General features: G+C 36.4%; 2 protein-coding genes across 2 annotated transcripts; both read right to left on the bottom strand.

Annotated features, from left to right (window-relative positions):
• Window positions 1-253: 253 nt before the first annotated feature.
• LOC118282476 (glutathione S-transferase 1-like) lies at window positions 254-4,170 on the bottom strand. The gene is made up of 5 exons (XM_050701592.1): window positions 3,965-4,170; window positions 3,640-3,698; window positions 2,440-2,581; window positions 593-786; window positions 254-380 (listed from the first exon to the last, which is right to left on the bottom strand). The coding sequence occupies exons 1-5, from the start codon at window positions 4,121-4,123 to the stop codon at window positions 263-265; spliced, it is 672 nt and encodes a 223-aa protein (XP_050557549.1). The 5' UTR covers window positions 4,124-4,170; the 3' UTR covers window positions 254-262.
• Window positions 4,171-5,490: 1,320 nt separating this feature from the next.
• LOC118261723 (uncharacterized) lies at window positions 5,491-15,773 on the bottom strand. The gene is made up of 11 exons (XM_050701549.1): window positions 15,621-15,773; window positions 14,806-14,946; window positions 14,362-14,420; window positions 14,021-14,162; window positions 13,344-13,537; window positions 12,501-12,615; window positions 8,331-8,471; window positions 6,665-6,723; window positions 6,310-6,451; window positions 6,026-6,219; window positions 5,491-5,708 (listed from the first exon to the last, which is right to left on the bottom strand). The coding sequence occupies exons 2-11, from the start codon at window positions 14,944-14,946 to the stop codon at window positions 5,594-5,596; spliced, it is 1,302 nt and encodes a 433-aa protein (XP_050557506.1). The 5' UTR covers window positions 15,621-15,773; the 3' UTR covers window positions 5,491-5,593.
• Window positions 15,774-17,397: the final 1,624 nt, after the last annotated feature.

Here is a 17,397-nt window from a genome sequence, read left to right as displayed (position 1 = left end):
TTCACAATATCATGCTGTAGGTTGTGTATCTACGTGTACTGGCACGCGGCCCACTTCAATCCAATCTCGTTGGATGCAACGACGGCGATGAAACAGTTTGGAATATACATGGTTATCATTCAGGTGGCTTGTTGACGGTTGCTGGCTTCACTTGCGATGAAAGCTGCATTGTTAAAATAGTTAAATTGGCAGGAGTTCTTTTATTTCAGTCTAATTTAAAATAAAAACAAGAAAATGTTTTATAAAAGATTTATTTTATATACTAACGTGATGTAATTAGCTTATACAAATCTCCGAATGTAGCCGCCGCTTTATTGTTGAACTCTTTACAATAAGGCTGCATCTCCATGACGTGGCACCATCTGAGTGTCTTCGGGAACCTGCGAAATCATATTATTTATAATCCCCTAATAATAAGTCCCTATTGTGGCTCGAAGCTATAGTTACCTCATCGAATAATAATATTTTTATCAGTTAAAATAAGAGATATCGGATTTTAATTGAATTTTAAATCCCTTTCCTTTTATGGTTGAAGAAATTAATGTTGCGACTGTTTGCTAAATAATTTTTTTTGTTTAATCAGTCGACTTACTTCTGTCTATTCACAGGAACGACATACATTAGACACGACATGTTACTATAGGCTGATAGGTCGGCGATTGTGACGTCATCTGTAGCAATGTACGTTGTTTTGCTGAGGAACTTCTCCATTATACCATATGCTTCTTCCATGGTCTCTGTCCACTGCGGTAACAATGTTTTTTTTCTTTCAACCACTACGGAGTGCTAAAATGTTAAGATTTTAAGAAAACAATGCACAGTAAGTGAGATGGATTTGATAAAAATGTAGACACAAAGTAGATGGATTTATGTCGTAATCGATAAAAAATCTTGACAAAAAGTAGATGGATATACATAATAATAATGTCTGATCATCACTTTCTTCATCTTCGTCTTATTTAATTTATATTCAGGCACTGAGTAAGGATTACTAGCTACCATTGACAAACGGTGAAGGAAAACATCGTGAGGAAACCTGGGCTTATAATTTCTAATTACCAGTTTGAAATCGCTAGTCTGCATTGAGCAAGCATGGTGGTTAATGCTCAAAACAATATCTGTGCGAGAGGAGGCCTTTGGTCAGCAGTGGCCACTTATAGGCTGTTGGTTATGTGTGAGTAAATGTAAATGTCTTCAATTTCTATTTCGAATTGCGCTCTTTTTGAGTATTCTACCTATACAATCAGTAGCCTTAGTATGAGTTTGCTTTACGTTTAAATTAATTGATACGAGAGCTTTCGGCGCACTGATTGGTTGGTTTATTCGAGCCAGCCAATCAGAGAGCTGAACTCGCTCTCGCTTCGTTTTTGTTCAATATAAAGCAAACCCATACTAAGGGTACAGTAGTGATATTTGTATAACAACAGAGAGAAGATTAAATTATTCATGTAACCATGATTATAATCAAGTTTTTTTTATGAGACATACCGGTAATCGAGCACACGTATTACCTGATGGTAAGCAATCGCCGCACGCGCCGGACACTTGAAACACCAGAGGCGTTACAAGTGCGTTGTGCGCCTTTTGGGGGTTAGGAATTTAAGGGTGGTTGTTCGGGAATGGGGATGGGGAAGATTGGGAAGGGGTGACCGCACATTGGGCCTCCGGTAATTCGGTTTTCACTCATACAACGAAACACAACGCAAGCGTTACAATAGAAGATAAAAATAAATATTCAAACCTTCAAACCGTAAAATAATCTACAATTAACCTTGCTGAAAATACCATCGTTGGTCGGGTGCCTACATAAACAAAACACGTCGCCTTACTTAGGTACAGACTGTTAGTACTCGCCGAACCGTTAGCAATATTTCTGAGCTAATATTATGATGTTAAATATAGGTACAGTCTTTTCAGGGTGCTTTTCCATCAAAGATGTGCTATGTAGCTATGCTTAGCTAAGCTGTGAAACTATGTCACCGTTTCCACTGATACTAAGCTATGTAGCTGTGCTATGAATATGCGCCACCGCAAACTAGATAGGTATGTGAAGAAGATGCGCAACTGGAGTAAAAAATGTATCGATATTAGGGAAGCCATCCATAGCTCACATCAATAGCAGCATAACAAGAATCCATAGCACGCATCTTTCGAAATAAAAAACATAGTTTAGCTGATTCCTTTTTCACCAGTGCTAAGCTGTGTGTATCAATGAATATGATTGGTGGAAAACAAACATATTCACAGCAACGTAGCATAGCGCATCTCTGGTGGAAAAGCACCCTTAATAGGTTTTTAAAAGGGCTTTTTCTTTTTGACATTTTTATAACAGGTGATAAGTCTAAAGTGCTATTATTATTACTAAGGTATTTTTAGATTACCTATTACCTTTTTTAATAATCATACTATGAATAGTGATAGAAAAGAATATTTACTTACCGCAATCTTTTTCAATCCAGGAAAAATAATATCATTGACAAATGATAGTTTTTGGTTGACTAGCGCCCTGGTTTTATAGTCTTTTGGGTACCATGAATCTTCAGTGCCATAGGCATCAGCTAAATACATCAATATCGCATGACTGAAATGTTGAAATATGGGGTAAGAGTAAAATATATAACATAAAAAATATGATGTATAATATATCATGTGTTTTAAAATTATCTGTCACGATTTTATGGTTAATTATTAGTGTTGTGTTCGAAATAAACGGATGAAATCCGTGGCAGATAATTTTAGAACACCTTATATAAGGTTCGTAAACGTAAACTATCAAATAATTGCTCAAAAAAAAAATAAACTAAAAGATGTTACATCTATACAATTGGCATGTAAGTTCTATTTTTACCCAGATTTTGTGGGTTTTTATTTTTATTTCGTTGACATTTCCAAATTGTTTTCACTATTATATTTATTTTCACTAAAACCCAAGACTACTATTTTTTTCTTTTGTTGGATCCCTAATCTCTTGAACCCGCCTACTCTTCTAGAAATGTTTACAACGGACACAAAATAAAAATAAAATGTGATGAAAACACATGAGGAAAAGGACCCTTATAATTACAAGAATAAAAGCAAGTGATTTAACCGTCGCCGGGAGGAAAAAATAAATCAATTTTCGGAATAATAAATTAAAACGTGTTAAGCCGTAACCGGGTGAAATGGCGTTGTTTGAATTGTGGATTTCGCAGAATTTAGGATCGAGCATGAACGAAAAATTGCTATATACATGTTGGCTTAAGCCACCGGCTATTTTGACCAATAAATTCGACGTATACATTTTATTTTATTCCTGGAATCGTGTTTTATTAACGTATAACCAATTAGGGCTGTGATAGATAATACGAAGACATATTTTTCCATTGACTGGTAACCGTTTTCTGAAGACATTTGGTTCAATGAGTTAACAATGTGTTCTACACGAAGACATTTACTTACATCTACACTTACTACTGTACTCAGAGACATTTAATGATTACTTAAACTTAGTAATGATTTTGTTCCGTTCCGTTTTCGTTTAGTATCTTCGATATTGCATAAACTCGCTATTGAATGGCGAGATGTGCCTGAATTATGTTTTAATTTAAAAAGTCTGTTCTAGTTTTAAAATTTAAACAATTGTAAGTACCTACTACATACCCGTCATGCAATATAAAGTCTTCGTCTTCAAGAACAGGAACAGTCCGCAATGGATTTTTCTAAAATAACGTAATATAGTCCGTCAGTTAGGTAATGAAAAAATATTAGATACGTGTTTTTTATTTTGTCATATAAGATAACAATACTTGCGAATTCGTCATTTCTACGTAAAAAACATACCTAGAAGTAACACCACGTGATATTTTAAATCAATATAATATGTGTCTTCGAAATATTAATAAAATTTGTGTCCGAAAGAAGATAAAAAATACGTGTCTAATTATTATGAATGACCTATTTAAAGTACTATTTAAAATTGTCTTACATTTAAAAATTCAGGGTCCTCAATCGACTTGTCTGATAAATTAACTTCTATATTTTCGTATGGAACTTGAAATATTTCAAACGCCATTATGGAAGCTCGTACAGGCGGACTTAGCTCTGTTGTATACAACTTTATTACCATCTGGAATATTTTGAACATAATATTATTTAGGAAAATAAGCCTTACATAGGTAGCTATTGTATTGACAGAAGTATTAGTTTCCTTTGAAGACATTTTGATATATTTTTCATATGCTTAGGCATGTCTATAATAATACTTCGTTGATATTTTCGTCACAAGGACGGCTTTTTCAACAGAGCTTAGCTTGAGAATGGTAAATTGTTTTTGTTACCTGAACCTACCCCAAACTGACTACGAATAGCTCGAATAGGTTTTTGAACCATCCCATCCCACCTAGCGGGTAGTAAACCCGCTAGGTGGAATGGGATGGTTCGAAAAACCGCGGGGCTCCGGCTCGAAAAGCAGGAAGAGAAACGGGGTGGTTTTTAGTCAGTACGAGTCTGACACTCCCTCTCGCCGATACCAACAAGTTTTTAATTATTTATGTTTCATACGAGAACTGGTGGAAGGTGACTATTATCAATGGAAAACCACCTACTTATACAATATAATAAATGACATAAATATTACGGTATGGTAACTTAAACATTGTATTATTCTTGAAGATATTCGAACATTGTATGATACTTTTCGAAACAAAACAGGTATATCTTGTACAAAACTAAGTATAATATGAACTTCAGAAGATCCTCCTATAAACGTTACATCCAAGTTTACTTCCCAATTATCTGAAGTACTGCGTTGTGAGTGACATGTTGTAAACGGTCTGTCTACGAGCGTTGCAATGACCCGTTAACTGCAGCTAACTGTTATGGTTTCTGTACACAATTGCCTACCTATAACCATACTATATGTATGTTCTAAGTTTCTAAATGCTTACATGGATATTTTGTTGATTAGATACAAGGAACATTATACGTTAAACTCATAATTTATTGTTAAATTCATAATTTTAATTCATAATGTATCTAATTTTTAGCTACAACTTACTTTAAAGAACCTACTTCAGGCTTATTGAGCCGGTCTACAAATTATTGGTATGTATTATAGGTTCTCCTACCTATATGTTACATTATAATATACGTAAAAATCTCGTAATTAGAAAGAATATTTAAAAAGAGTACCTTAAACTATTATACACTGGATATCTGATAACGTTTGACAGTGATTGTCATGTCTTCAGTTTCATTCACTTCATTCATTGGAGTCTTAATTTGGATGATTTTATAATACACGCAAAGAGGTATGTAGCACAAAGACATAATACAACTTTGTTTGTTAGTTTGGATGTTTGGATGTTTGTATGTTTGGCCGTCTATCGCGATGAAACTAAAAAACGTATTTTGATGAAATTGAAATATAATTGTTACATATTATGGTTAATGTTATTTTTTCCATAGCCTTTATAAATAGTTAAAAGAATAAATAAAATGATTACTACTTTATAAATTGTGAAATTATTTATTCCTTATGCACACATATTATTATAACATCTCATCAATTTAACTTAACATTACTCTGATTTAATAGAACAATAAGGAATGCAGTTTATGCAACTTTGCTGTTAACATACGCAGCCAGTTCATTTGCACCTGCTTCGTCATATTTCTTATAATAGGGCTGTTTCTTCAAGTTTTCTAACCAGGCTGATGTTTTGGGGAATCTGGAATAGAAATAGATTTGTTAGATTCATTGGCTTAGTGCCTACGACTATAATAAAATTGCTTTCACAACAACAATCATTTTAGGAAAAACCAACCGATCGATCATCTCATGGTAACTAATTGAAACGCGAAACATAAAGCAAGCGTTCTCACAAGCCGATATTCTGCAAGGTTTGTTGCTTACAAACGAATTGTGTGTCCATGGGCGGCGTTGATCGCATACCATCGGGCGACCCGTCTGGTCGTTTGCCCCCTATTCCATAAAAAAATTGAAAGGTCACTCATTCTTAAAGAAACATTAAGTTTATTCACTTACTTTTGAGCATCCAATTTTACAATTTGAGTGATTGAAGTCATAACAGCCAAAATTGCTATGTCAGCGATCGTGATGTGGTCTCCAGCAATGTATTTTGTACTGGACAGGAATGTTTCTATGAATCCGTAGGCTTCTGTAACATCGTCTATTAATTCTTGTTCTATGGTCGTCTTTCCTCTCAATACGATGTGGTACTGTAATTAAAAAATATATTTATAGTTATATTAGCAAATCTGGCGAACGCCAATAATAGAGAAAACATGTTTACAAATATAAATACTTACTGTGATGTTACGTGCTCTAGCAAAAACAATAACAGCATTGAAGATTAGTTTTTGGTTAACTAAAGCCCGTTTTTTAACGTCTTTTGGATACCAAGAGTCATCTTTCCCAAAGGTGTCGGCTAGGTAAGGCAATATTGCGTGGCTGAAAATAAAATAAATAAATTATAAGAGTTCTTTCTGTGTCTTACAATTAAAATTCCTTTCTAAGACAATGCACTTACAAACATATTAATTACACATGCCAACACATCACACCTTTCATACACCACCATACACCTCGATACTGATTTTAAACTTGGAGATATGGTTTCGAGCATTTCTATATAAGTTTGTAATAAAATTAAAATAAACCAACCTGTCATGTATTGTCAAATCTCCATCTTCCATTACAGGGACTTGATGGAGGGGATTTTTCTGTAAAGAAGGAAATATATTGCTTTAGATTCAAAGTATTACCCACTTTTTTAACGGGGGAAAATCATCCAATGACTTCTCCCGCCTTGGACGAGGCGAGAGGGAGTGTCAGTCTCTTACTGACTAAAAACCTCTCCGTTCCTACTCCTGCTTTTCGAGCCAGAGCTCCGGTAACCCGCTAAATAGTCCGGGAAGTTTTACACACTTTGGGTAAATTAAATAGTGGGAATCTCAAGTCCAAAGTGGGTGTTAATATTGTAATGTTTACCTTTTTTTTTTTTTTTTTTTTTTTTTAGGGTGGAAAATCATCCAATGACTTCTCCTGCCTTGGGCGAGGCGAGAGGGAGTGTCAGACTCTTACTGACTAAAAACCACCCCGTTCCTATTCCTGCCCGTCGAGCCGGAGCCCCGGTAAACCCGCTAGGTAGTCCGCAGCTCCGGATTAGGCATCAGCCCTACTGGGCCCCATCTGTGGTGGTCTGATGGCTCTTTGAGGCGCGCGCAGAACGCGACGCGCCGCACGCACGGGTCTGGTTCTGGTCGGGCGGCGAGCTACCCTTGCTCACCGTCCGCAGACCCGCACTTACGGTGGCCGGATTTTACAATTTGATCGTCGCGCGATCCCCGACGCCCGGAGTGTCTCTCGCGACGGCTGGGGCGTGAGGAAGTTCGTTCCCTCACGCGCCCCGCCTCCTCCTTAGCTAGCATGACTGCTTCGCAGAAGGAGGAGACGGCATCCCAGTCCCCCTCGCTCCGCACCATGGCTTGTATCAGTGCCGGACGCGAGAGGGCGCCGTCGCCGACCACATCCCTGAGGACACGGCGGTGCTCAGCCCACGCAGGGCAGACCGCAAGCGTATGTTCCACCGTGTCCTCCGGGCGGTCTTCGCAGTGATGACACCCGGGCGTTTCCTCCCGCCCAATCAGAAACAGGAACCTACCGAAGCTTCCATGTCCGGTAAGCACCTGCGTCAGGCGGTAGGTGAGGACGCCGTGGCGCCTCTCTAGCCACTCCTCAAAGAGGGGACTTACCGCTGCAATGACAGCGAGCCCAGCCCTTGGTTGCGACAGTCGCTGCTGCCATTCCGCCATGAGATCGCGCCGGAGCTCATCCCGCCACGCATTAATCTGGCGCGGCAGTGGAGTTTCGCCCCGGCGACGCGCGTCGGCGCGCAAACTAAAGACGCGCGCGAGCACCTTCGCCTCCAAATCCCACGGCGGGAGTCCGGCAAGGAGGTTGGCCGCCTCTCCGGAGATCGTGCGATATCCGCGGATCACTCGAATGGCCATGACCCTCTGGGACGTGAGCAGCGCCCGAGCTGGCCGCCGCATCAGGTTCGGCGCCCACACAGGGGCTCCGTAGAGGGCCATGGACCGCACGATCCTCGCGTACAACCTCCGGCAGGAGGCATTTGGCCCCCGAGGTTGGGCAGGAGCCGCTTAAGCGCAGCCCCCGTCCGTTCCAACTTAGGAGCCAAACGTCGGAAATGCTCCACGAAGTTCCATCGACTGTCGAGGACGAGTCCTAGGTACTTCATCGTCGTCTCGACGCCGATGGTTGTAATGTTTACCTTAGGGATTATGTCCTAAGCTTGTTGTCAACTTACCTTTAAAAATTCTGGAGTAAGATGTTCACCAGCCTGGAGGTCGATAGGTACCTTCTCGAATGGTACATTGAAGATCTCACAAGCCATCATGCACGCACGCACTGACGGGCTCATCTCGTAGGTGTATAGTTTCACAACCATCTGAAAAATGTTATTTGATTTGATCACTAATTAAATAATTACAAACATGGAAAGTTTGGCGACAATTTTTTCTACTATTACTGCTGAGTTAAAATTGGAAAACTAATTTTCCTCGAGTGAACTGTGAACCACAGTTTAGGGGATAATAAATTAAACTATTACTAAGTTAATTTTTAATGCAACTTCCTCGACTAAATTGATTAATCTATCAATTTGCTTTGATGTCATTTGTAAGTAAAGAGATATTTGGAATTTTTCAATTATAACGAAATTATTGAAGATTTAAACAGCAAACAAAATATTTTTAATTATTAGTTTTCCGAAACAGTGAGTAGTTTAGTGAAGTAATATTTATTATATCTAATACCAAATTATTACATTTTTACTAACTATTTAGTCTCAAAAGTTAAAAAAAATGTAGAAAATGTTAAAAATACACTTACGTTTGCAATATATTTGATGTAAATTAGAAAATATTAAGATGTGACTGTCTACCGTAGGTCTCACTCAATGTGATACTGACCAATATGGGAAGCTGTTTAGCTTTTTATAGTGTATAATATTAAGTTATCAGCTGCTTATCTCATTGTGTAATATCAACATTGAACGATTTGATTTTTATCAGTAAACTAACAAATTAGGCAGATTGATACAGGTATGAACATGTTTATAAACAAAACTAGCTAAATACGCGGCTTCATTTACAAACACTTTTTTATAATATGCTAACCCTTTTCAGGACAATCACACATAATTTAAAATATTTAATAATTGGCTCAGTGGCTTTTCAAGTTTTGGTCTAAAACAAATTATTTGCTTTTACATGTATAGATTTTTGTAGTAATCTGATTATGGCTTTTTCAGTCTGAAAATAATTCACGATTGGTTGAATTGAGACCTTCAAATAAATAAGTAGATACTTATAGGTATTATTATTGCCGGTGCATATTCCAGTTTAAAACATGATCTGTACCTACTATGAAATGGGTTTCATGTTATAATCGTATTTTCACACCTTTTTATCCCCAAAGGGGTAGTAGGCAGAGGCACATGGCACGTAGCGCCACTGTACAATGTAATTACACTTTTCACCATTTGTATTATAAATCTCATATAATAGGGGTTGAGCTTATTGCCATATACTGGACACAGCTATTCTATGAAATGGGTTCCACCTAATAAACCATTTGTATATTTATATTATCGAAAAATCTGGCAAAATTTCCTAAATCTTTGAGCAAAGTTTACATTGTTACATCAATATTAATGTTTCATAATATAATATTGATAAACTCCCATCTTGACGTCAAAATTCATAAAATTTCATACATGTTATGTATTATTGTGCAATTCATCAATCAGGAGAGTTTTATTTGTACCTAAATATAAATAATAATCTGTAGATTAGATATCTTTCTCTAAACGTTTGCGTTATCACTTTACTTCCTCGCCAATCTAGTACTACGATTTTAGTGATAAATGTTGCTAATTGACGATAAGCAATTATTTATAGATCCTAGATATTTTTTTAAGGGGGGGAAATCCTCCAATAATTTCTCCCGCCTCGGGTGAGGCGAGAGGGAGTGTCAAACTCTTAGTGACTAAAAACCACCCTGCTGCTACTCCTGCTCATTGAACCGGAGCCACGGTAAACCTGTTAGGTAGTCCGCAGCTCCGGAGATTCTAGATATAATCGATAGATCTTAGATCTTGTGAATTCGATTGAGAATATTTTGAAGATGCTTTTTATAGATTTAGAAATAAATACTTACCTATTCAGTTGTTGCTATCAGATTTTGAAATGGCCTGATAGATACCAATAAAAAAAATCAAGTATATTTTTTTTCTGTTATAATAATATGAAACTTTATACAATTTGTGTTGTTGTGTCAAAATGTTGCTTATATATTGCACAATAATTCACAATATGTGTGAAATCTATATATTTACTTTAAGTAGGTATTTTTTAATGGTAGGTAAATAAGATTTTAATCGAAACTGTTGATGATTACGGAGATTAATCCAATTTATTATAATGTAAATGGGAAAGTTTGTATGTTTGTTTGTTTTAGGCTGAAGGGATGGAAATAAATTTGGAACAGGGGTAGTTTATGGTCTGGAATATCACTTAGCTTACTTTTTATTTCAGAATGCGGGCGAAGCCGCTGGTAGAAGCTCCTACTTTATCGCTTGTCAATGGTGTCTAAATACCCTAAAAAAGACGATATAATTCGTCACATAATCGTCATATCATTCGTCAAAAAGTCACATTGGTTCTTGCCGTTGGTAAGTTTCGACCCTTGCCCTCATGCATGAGAAGCGGGTATCTTAAAACTCTTGGTTACCATGACTATCTAACACCGTAAATTAAGGCAATTTTTTATCAGATACCATAATCAGGTAATTTTCAAAATTAAGCGGAAAACTAAAATAGAACATGTTAATTTCTGGTACAATCAGGATAATGTGTTTATTTTGTGATAATAATAAAATTGGTGATAATACGAATATTACTCAACGAGATAACAACCAGATAAGCTCATTTATAAATAGTGCTTAAAGGTTCCCATTCAGATCAATAGCTTATCAAGAGGCATACGTTGTGTATCTTTTTTATGGTATAAGCCAGTAAACGAGCAGATGGATCACCTGATGGTAAGCAATCGCCACCACCCTTGGACACCCGAAACACCAGAGGCGATACAAGTGCGTTGCCGACCTTTAGGGGTTTAGGAATTTAAGGGTTGTTGAGGAATTGGGAAGATTGGGAAGGGGCTAATTGAACCTCCAGTAACCTTACTCACACAATGAAACACAACGCAAGCGTTGTTACATGTCGGTTTTCTGTGAGGCTTGGTATCACTCCGGTCGAACTGGTGTATTCGTGCCGAAGCATGGCTCTCCTACCCTACCATCTAGTCTAGACAAATATTTTTTTTTTTTTTATCTATTGGTTCACGCTTGACCGCTATCTCATCTGACGAGAAGCGACGATGCGGAGTGTGAAAAAAATAATATAAATTGGGGTTCTTGTTTGTAATAATAACCTCTTTTTACTACCTTGTAAATATACATACGGTACATGCACCAAAATAGTTTTTTTTTCAATTTTTGTCTGTCTGTTTGTTCTGGCTAATCTCTGAAATGGCTGGTTCGATGGTAACCGGACCTTTGTTGGCAGGAAGCTGATGTACTAGGAGTAGTCATCAAGTGCGTAATCCACGCGCATCAGCCGGCATCATAATAAGTTTCTTGGGTGGTATTCTTACTCTAGAATTTTTAAAGGTAAGCTGAAGCAAATAATCTATCATGTTGAAATGAAGACAGTAAGATGTATAAAATTGTTTAGTAAAATCATTTCTGCAAATATTGAGCCGCCATCTTTTGGAATGTGTGCAAAATAGAACAACGTTGTGCAACGTACGATGGTGTGAAGATGAATTAATTAATGAAACGAATGAACAGCTCGCATGAGATTTTGAGGAGAAAATATTGTATGAACAATATTTGTGTATCTACTTTGATTAAATAATTTAAATTGTTTTGTGTAGTAGGTTTCTTTTGTTCTTATTTAAAAACACCTTTCAAATTAAATGCTATTGTCTGTTCTATTTAAAAGTGAGTTGCCAAATTAATTTAATTGCTGAGATATTCGTAAATAAAGCTCTGGTGGTGACCCAATGAATGGTCAGCGGTTATGCCATATTTTTTCATCGTCGGCTTAACCTTAGTGAGTTTTGTTGCTTTCTATGGAATAGTGGGCAAACGAACAGACGGGTTACGTGATGGTAAGTGATCAGCGCCGCCCTGGAATACCAGAGAGTCACAGGTGTGTTGCCGGCCTTTATAAATCTGTTTTTTTTTTTTGTTTAAATGATATTAAATATTAGTCTTGCTAAGGTTCAAAAATAAAAGGCAATAAAACAAAGCAATAACAAATGGAAAATATATCTTTATTCTTAGTCATACATGAGAAGTTTTGTAATCACAAGTAATTCTGCTTGAATACATTTATTTGCTTGGACCTTACAAAGCAACTTTACTCTTAACATACGCGCCCAAAGCATTAGCACCTTCTTCGTTCCATTTCTTGCAGTATGGCGTCGCTTTCATGTTTTGTAACCACGTAGATGTTTTTGGGTATCTGAAAGAGAAATAACAAATTGGTTTAATATTCATAGTTGACTCACTACTGAGTGGAGCCCACTGAACGTCAATAGGCGTCGCGGCAGGCCCAGAAGGAGATGGCGGGATGAACTCGACTCCTATGAAAAGGATTGGTCACAGAAAGCTCTACTAAGAGATGAGTGGAAGGAGGGTAGGGAGGCCTTTGTCCTGCAGTGGGACGATCAACGCTGACAAAAAAAAACATAGTTGACAGTGACATCATAATAAAAAAAGGTTTTTTTTTCTACCAACATTTCTGTACACTATTAGACATTTAAGCCTTTCAGTTATGTCGATGCCTTTGGTTTTCTGTCTACCCCTTTGTTTCGGACTATATCCTTCAGAAAGAATACGAGTAAGCCCTTTTGCATAGCAAGCTAACATAATAAGCAAGCTTATGTCGAAATTCGAAAAAATAATATTGTTTTTTTAAATTCATTTACCGAATCCAATTAGGTTCATACTGATTAAATAAAACTTTAATCTGAATCTATTTTTTATGGATAGAAGGTAAACAAGCTGACGGATCACGTAATGGTAAGCGATCATGCTGCACATAGACGCCCGTAACACCAGAGGAGTCACAGATGGGTTGCCGGCATTTTAACCCGTGGTATCAATGTGGTATCTCAGATCTACGCGAAACACAATGTGTTTTCTATTGTGTCTCATATACTGGCTTAAAAAGGAAAAAAAAATACTTACTTTTTAGGTTCCACAGGAAGAATGTGTTCGAGAGACGTCATAACAGCCAATATTCCTATGTCAGCGATGGTAACATTATCCGCAGCGATATATTTAGTCCGGGACAGGAATGCTTCCATGAACCCGTAGGCTTCTGCAATGGCCTCCATTAATTCTGGTTCGATGGTCGTCTTTCCTTTCATCACAATGTTATACTGTAACAAAAAAAAAAAAAATAATACAAAAACCGTGAATACCACATTTCAGGCGATATCCATATTGTTAATGCTCTATATATTTATATGTTATTTGTAATGAAAAATATTTGTTATTATGGGTTTGAATGTATTTTTCATGTATTTTTAATCTCACCCATTTAAAAAGAAAATATTTATATTTAGACATTCGTTGTAGACGTGTCATGTTATTAAGCGAGAATGCTACATAAATATATAATCTCAAGCCTTTCTCCCATGAGGAAGGTGGAGACAATAGAACGCCAATTGCAGCGATTCTTACACACCACTTTCGCTTCATCATCATCATCAGTCTTTACATGCATGCTCGTCAGTTAAAGGTACTTTTAATTTGGCCCTTCTTTAATATATCGCTAATCTGGTCACTATATGTCCGTCTAAGGCGCCTTCTACCAACGGCCCCATTCATATCTATCTTGTAGTTTCAAGAATGCTACTTACTGTGATATTGCGTAATCTAGGGAAAATTATAGCTGTGTCGAAGAACAGTTTTTGGTTAACTAGCGCCCGTTTTTTGACGTCTTTTGGATACCAAGACTCATCCTTTCCGTAGGTGTCAGCTAGGTAGGCCATGATTGCGTGGCTGAAAATTAAAAAAATATACTACATAAGTTATGTGTTTTTTTATGAGGGTCTCAGAATTTTTGGCATAGAATTGATCTTAAGTCAAAGCCATGGTCATAGTAATGCCGCTCCTAACTTAGATTGTACAATCGTGATGTCAAGCTGTGTGTGATGTGTTATTTGCATTTGAAGTGTGTTTCAGAAAAAATCACACCAACCTGTCATGTAATGTGACATCACCATCTTCCATAACAGGGACTGTGTGGAGAGGATTTTTCTGTAAAAAGATAAAGATTTATTTAAGAAGTGTTAAGATATTACAATCCGTTTACAACATATAATTATTTAAAGTTTATGTTTCTTTTTCTATTTCTATAAGTGGGAACCTGTAATTGGCTTTGCTTGTTGTTATGTATTTGTTTGTATTAACTGTTTGTTACCCCAATATAAGATAAATAATAACTAATCATATAGATGGACATAGTAAAACTGTGTTTGTTCTTATGACGTGAAAGTTACTCAGAGCATTACCTACGTTTAAAAGTTAAGTCATAATTTCTGTTGGATTAACTACAGTGCAAAATTATGAATGGTAATTATGGTAACCATATTACCATATACCAAAATTATAGTAACACTATATAGCAAATAAATTATCTTACCTTTAAATATTCTGGAGTGAGATGTTCACCAGCCATGAGGTTTACTGGTATCTTCTCGAATGGCACGTTGAAGATCTCACAAGCCATCATGCACGCGCGTACTGGCGGACTCATGTCCAAAGTATACAGTTTTACAACCATCTGTAATTCACAATCATATAATGAAAACAAATTTTAAGATGAACATTTTAAATTATCAGTATTCAGTTACAGAGCTACTTAAAACTTTTTTTTTGTGCTTATACTGTTGATTTGGTTTAGATGTCATGTCGTTATTTTTTCAAATACAAACATTTATTACAGTTTCTTTTTAGTCGTCGTACTAACAATATGTAATTGCAATTCTTCATACAACAGTCTATTATGACTAGTCAAAAGACAACAAAACTATATAGTTTCAAAATGGAATCTCAAGAATAGTCGGTTCCAAATATTATTTTTTATCAAAATTTAAAGTTATATTGACAAAAACAAGAATGTTTTCTACCTTTGCTACCGTAACTATACTGAGATGTACATAACATATTTGACTACGTAACTATATACTTCAATCATATATAAGTACTTTGACAACATTTCGTGACTACAAACAATTATTTGTTAAAGTGTTAACAATTGTATGTACTTGACCTTAGTACGAGTTTGCCGGCTCGAATAAACCAACCAATCAGAGCGCCAAACGCGCTCTCGTTAATTACTTCAAACATAAAGCAAACCCATACTAAGGGTACATAGCCTAAAAAAAAAAAACTATCGAAAACAATCTAACCTTTTCAAAGAAAACAAGGTCTAATAAATGACTAAAATATACTCACGTTTATGGAGATTTTCCTATGAATATTAGAATTTAAAAGACACAACACACGTCTGTACGTCTCACTCGAACACTGACCATGATAGAGCCGGCATGCTATTTATAAATGAACACAAGTACCTATCTATCAGTTATCTTGTTTTGTATTGTCAACATGGGCGATATCATATCGTATTATTTTTGTTGACTAACGTAAAAGGTGGATTCCTAAGGGAACGCCTTAGTGCTACGAGTATCTTCGGAAGTCAGATGAGAAGGTAGGTATAAAGCTGGATTGAATATTTATTTCAAATATTACCTATGTAGTTTATATAAAAATTATATATAATGGGCAAACCACTGGGTGCAGGTTATTTCCTACTGGTTGATCTGGAAATTACTGAGGAAACCTAATGTTCAGCAGTGGACGTCTATTTATTATGATAGTAAGATTAAATTTATTCAAAATGACGGTCCCTTAAATATTTGAAAATTAAAACCTGCCACATAGAGCTCTCTATCTCTACTAAATGCCGACGACAAAATTAAATGTAATTAATTTTAATTTCAATAGATGCAAATCAAAATAAATATCATTGTTTACTTATAAACAAAATAAATAATAATGCAATATAACGTGATATAACAGAATATCATTTTTTATGTGTATTTTTTACATACAGCTTAGAACATAGACAACAAATTGCAACAGCCAAGTGCAAATATGCACTTAACCAAGGCCAATGAAGAATCACATAGTATTATATATAATAATATATTATTAGTGTAAATACACTACACAGTTTTAATCACCGCGCGAGGTAATGCGACCATCGCGGCCTTATTCATTCATCGCGCACTCGCGTACGATTAGGATGATGCCTCCCGGAGCAGATATGAGTATGGTCTGATTTTATCATCCAAGACTTTGGAAGTGATTTAATTTTGGACATGACATCACGTAGTGAAATATGTAAGCATGAATTGCAGAACTGGGAAGTTAAGGGGTAGGTACCTATTGTGTTGTTTGTCTAGATTTTCGTTACAAAAAGTTTATTAAAAGTCTATCTTGCTTTCTATTATAGATGATGAAAGCTCAATTCCCTATTCCCAATCTTCCCAATGCCCGATTCCCCAACAACCCTTACTTTTTTCCAAAAAGCAGGCCCCAAAATGCCGGCAACACACTTGTAACGCCTCTGGTGTTACAAGAGGCGATGGGCAGCGGCGATTACTACGTTTACGGCGTATTCCATAAAAAATGATTCTAATGTAACTATGTTACCTTGAAATAATTATACTAGAATAACAAGTAGGTAGGTATGTGATGACGGATCGTTTAATTGTAAGTGTAACGTCGTATAAGGTCACCAGAGGAGTTAGACCGCTGAAAAGGTATACTCAATTTTTTTGGGGGTTGGAAGGTAAATTATCGAAATTATGGGAATAATGAATTCACAAATGGGAATATAAGTGACATTTTCTGGAAACTGCAAAGTCGCCAAGTGTTGCACCAGACTCGTGATTCAAACCTTGAGGCTGGATAGATGTTTGTAACTCCAAACACACCATGATAGTTGAACAGACCTTGGAAAAGTTCAGCATAAAAATAGATTATGGTGTAGAATAATACAGTCTATTTTCTTTATAACTATCTGATGAGAAATAAATACTCAATACTTTCCCGTGGGACATATTTTGACTAGAATGCACACGGGCAATGCTACTAGTGGTTATAAGCTATTTAAGTCCTGTAGTTCAGTGAGATTGCCATTGTTAGGTAAATGTATGAGAACATT

This window comes from Spodoptera frugiperda, chromosome 20 (genome assembly GCF_023101765.2).
Source record: "Spodoptera frugiperda isolate SF20-4 chromosome 20, AGI-APGP_CSIRO_Sfru_2.0, whole genome shotgun sequence".
In the NCBI taxonomy this organism is placed as follows: Eukaryota; Metazoa; Arthropoda; class Insecta; order Lepidoptera; family Noctuidae; genus Spodoptera; species Spodoptera frugiperda.
This window is presented reverse-complemented; position numbering and strand designations above follow the sequence as displayed.

Coding starts and splice junctions, on each gene's coding strand:
- LOC118261723 (XM_050701549.1), bottom strand. CDS start 14,946: ATGGTTGTAAAACTGTATACTTTGGACATGAGTCCGCCAGTACGCGCG. Junction 14,421..14,805: donor TCACTCCAGAATATTTAAAG/GTAAGATAATTT, acceptor ATCTTTTTACAG/AAAAATCCTCTCCACACAGT. Junction 12,616..13,343: donor CTTCCTGTGGAACCTAAAAA/GTAAGTATTTTT, acceptor TTTCTCTTTCAG/ATACCCAAAAACATCTACGT.
- LOC118282476 (XM_050701592.1), bottom strand. CDS start 4,123: ATGTTCAAAATATTCCAGATGGTAATAAAGTTGTATACAACAGAGCTA. Junction 2,582..3,639: donor GACTTTATATTGCATGACGG/GTATGTAGTAGG, acceptor TCAACATTTCAG/TCATGCGATATTGATGTATT. Junction 381..592: donor GTTCCTGTGAATAGACAGAA/GTAAGTCGACTG, acceptor ATGATTTCGCAG/GTTCCCGAAGACACTCAGAT.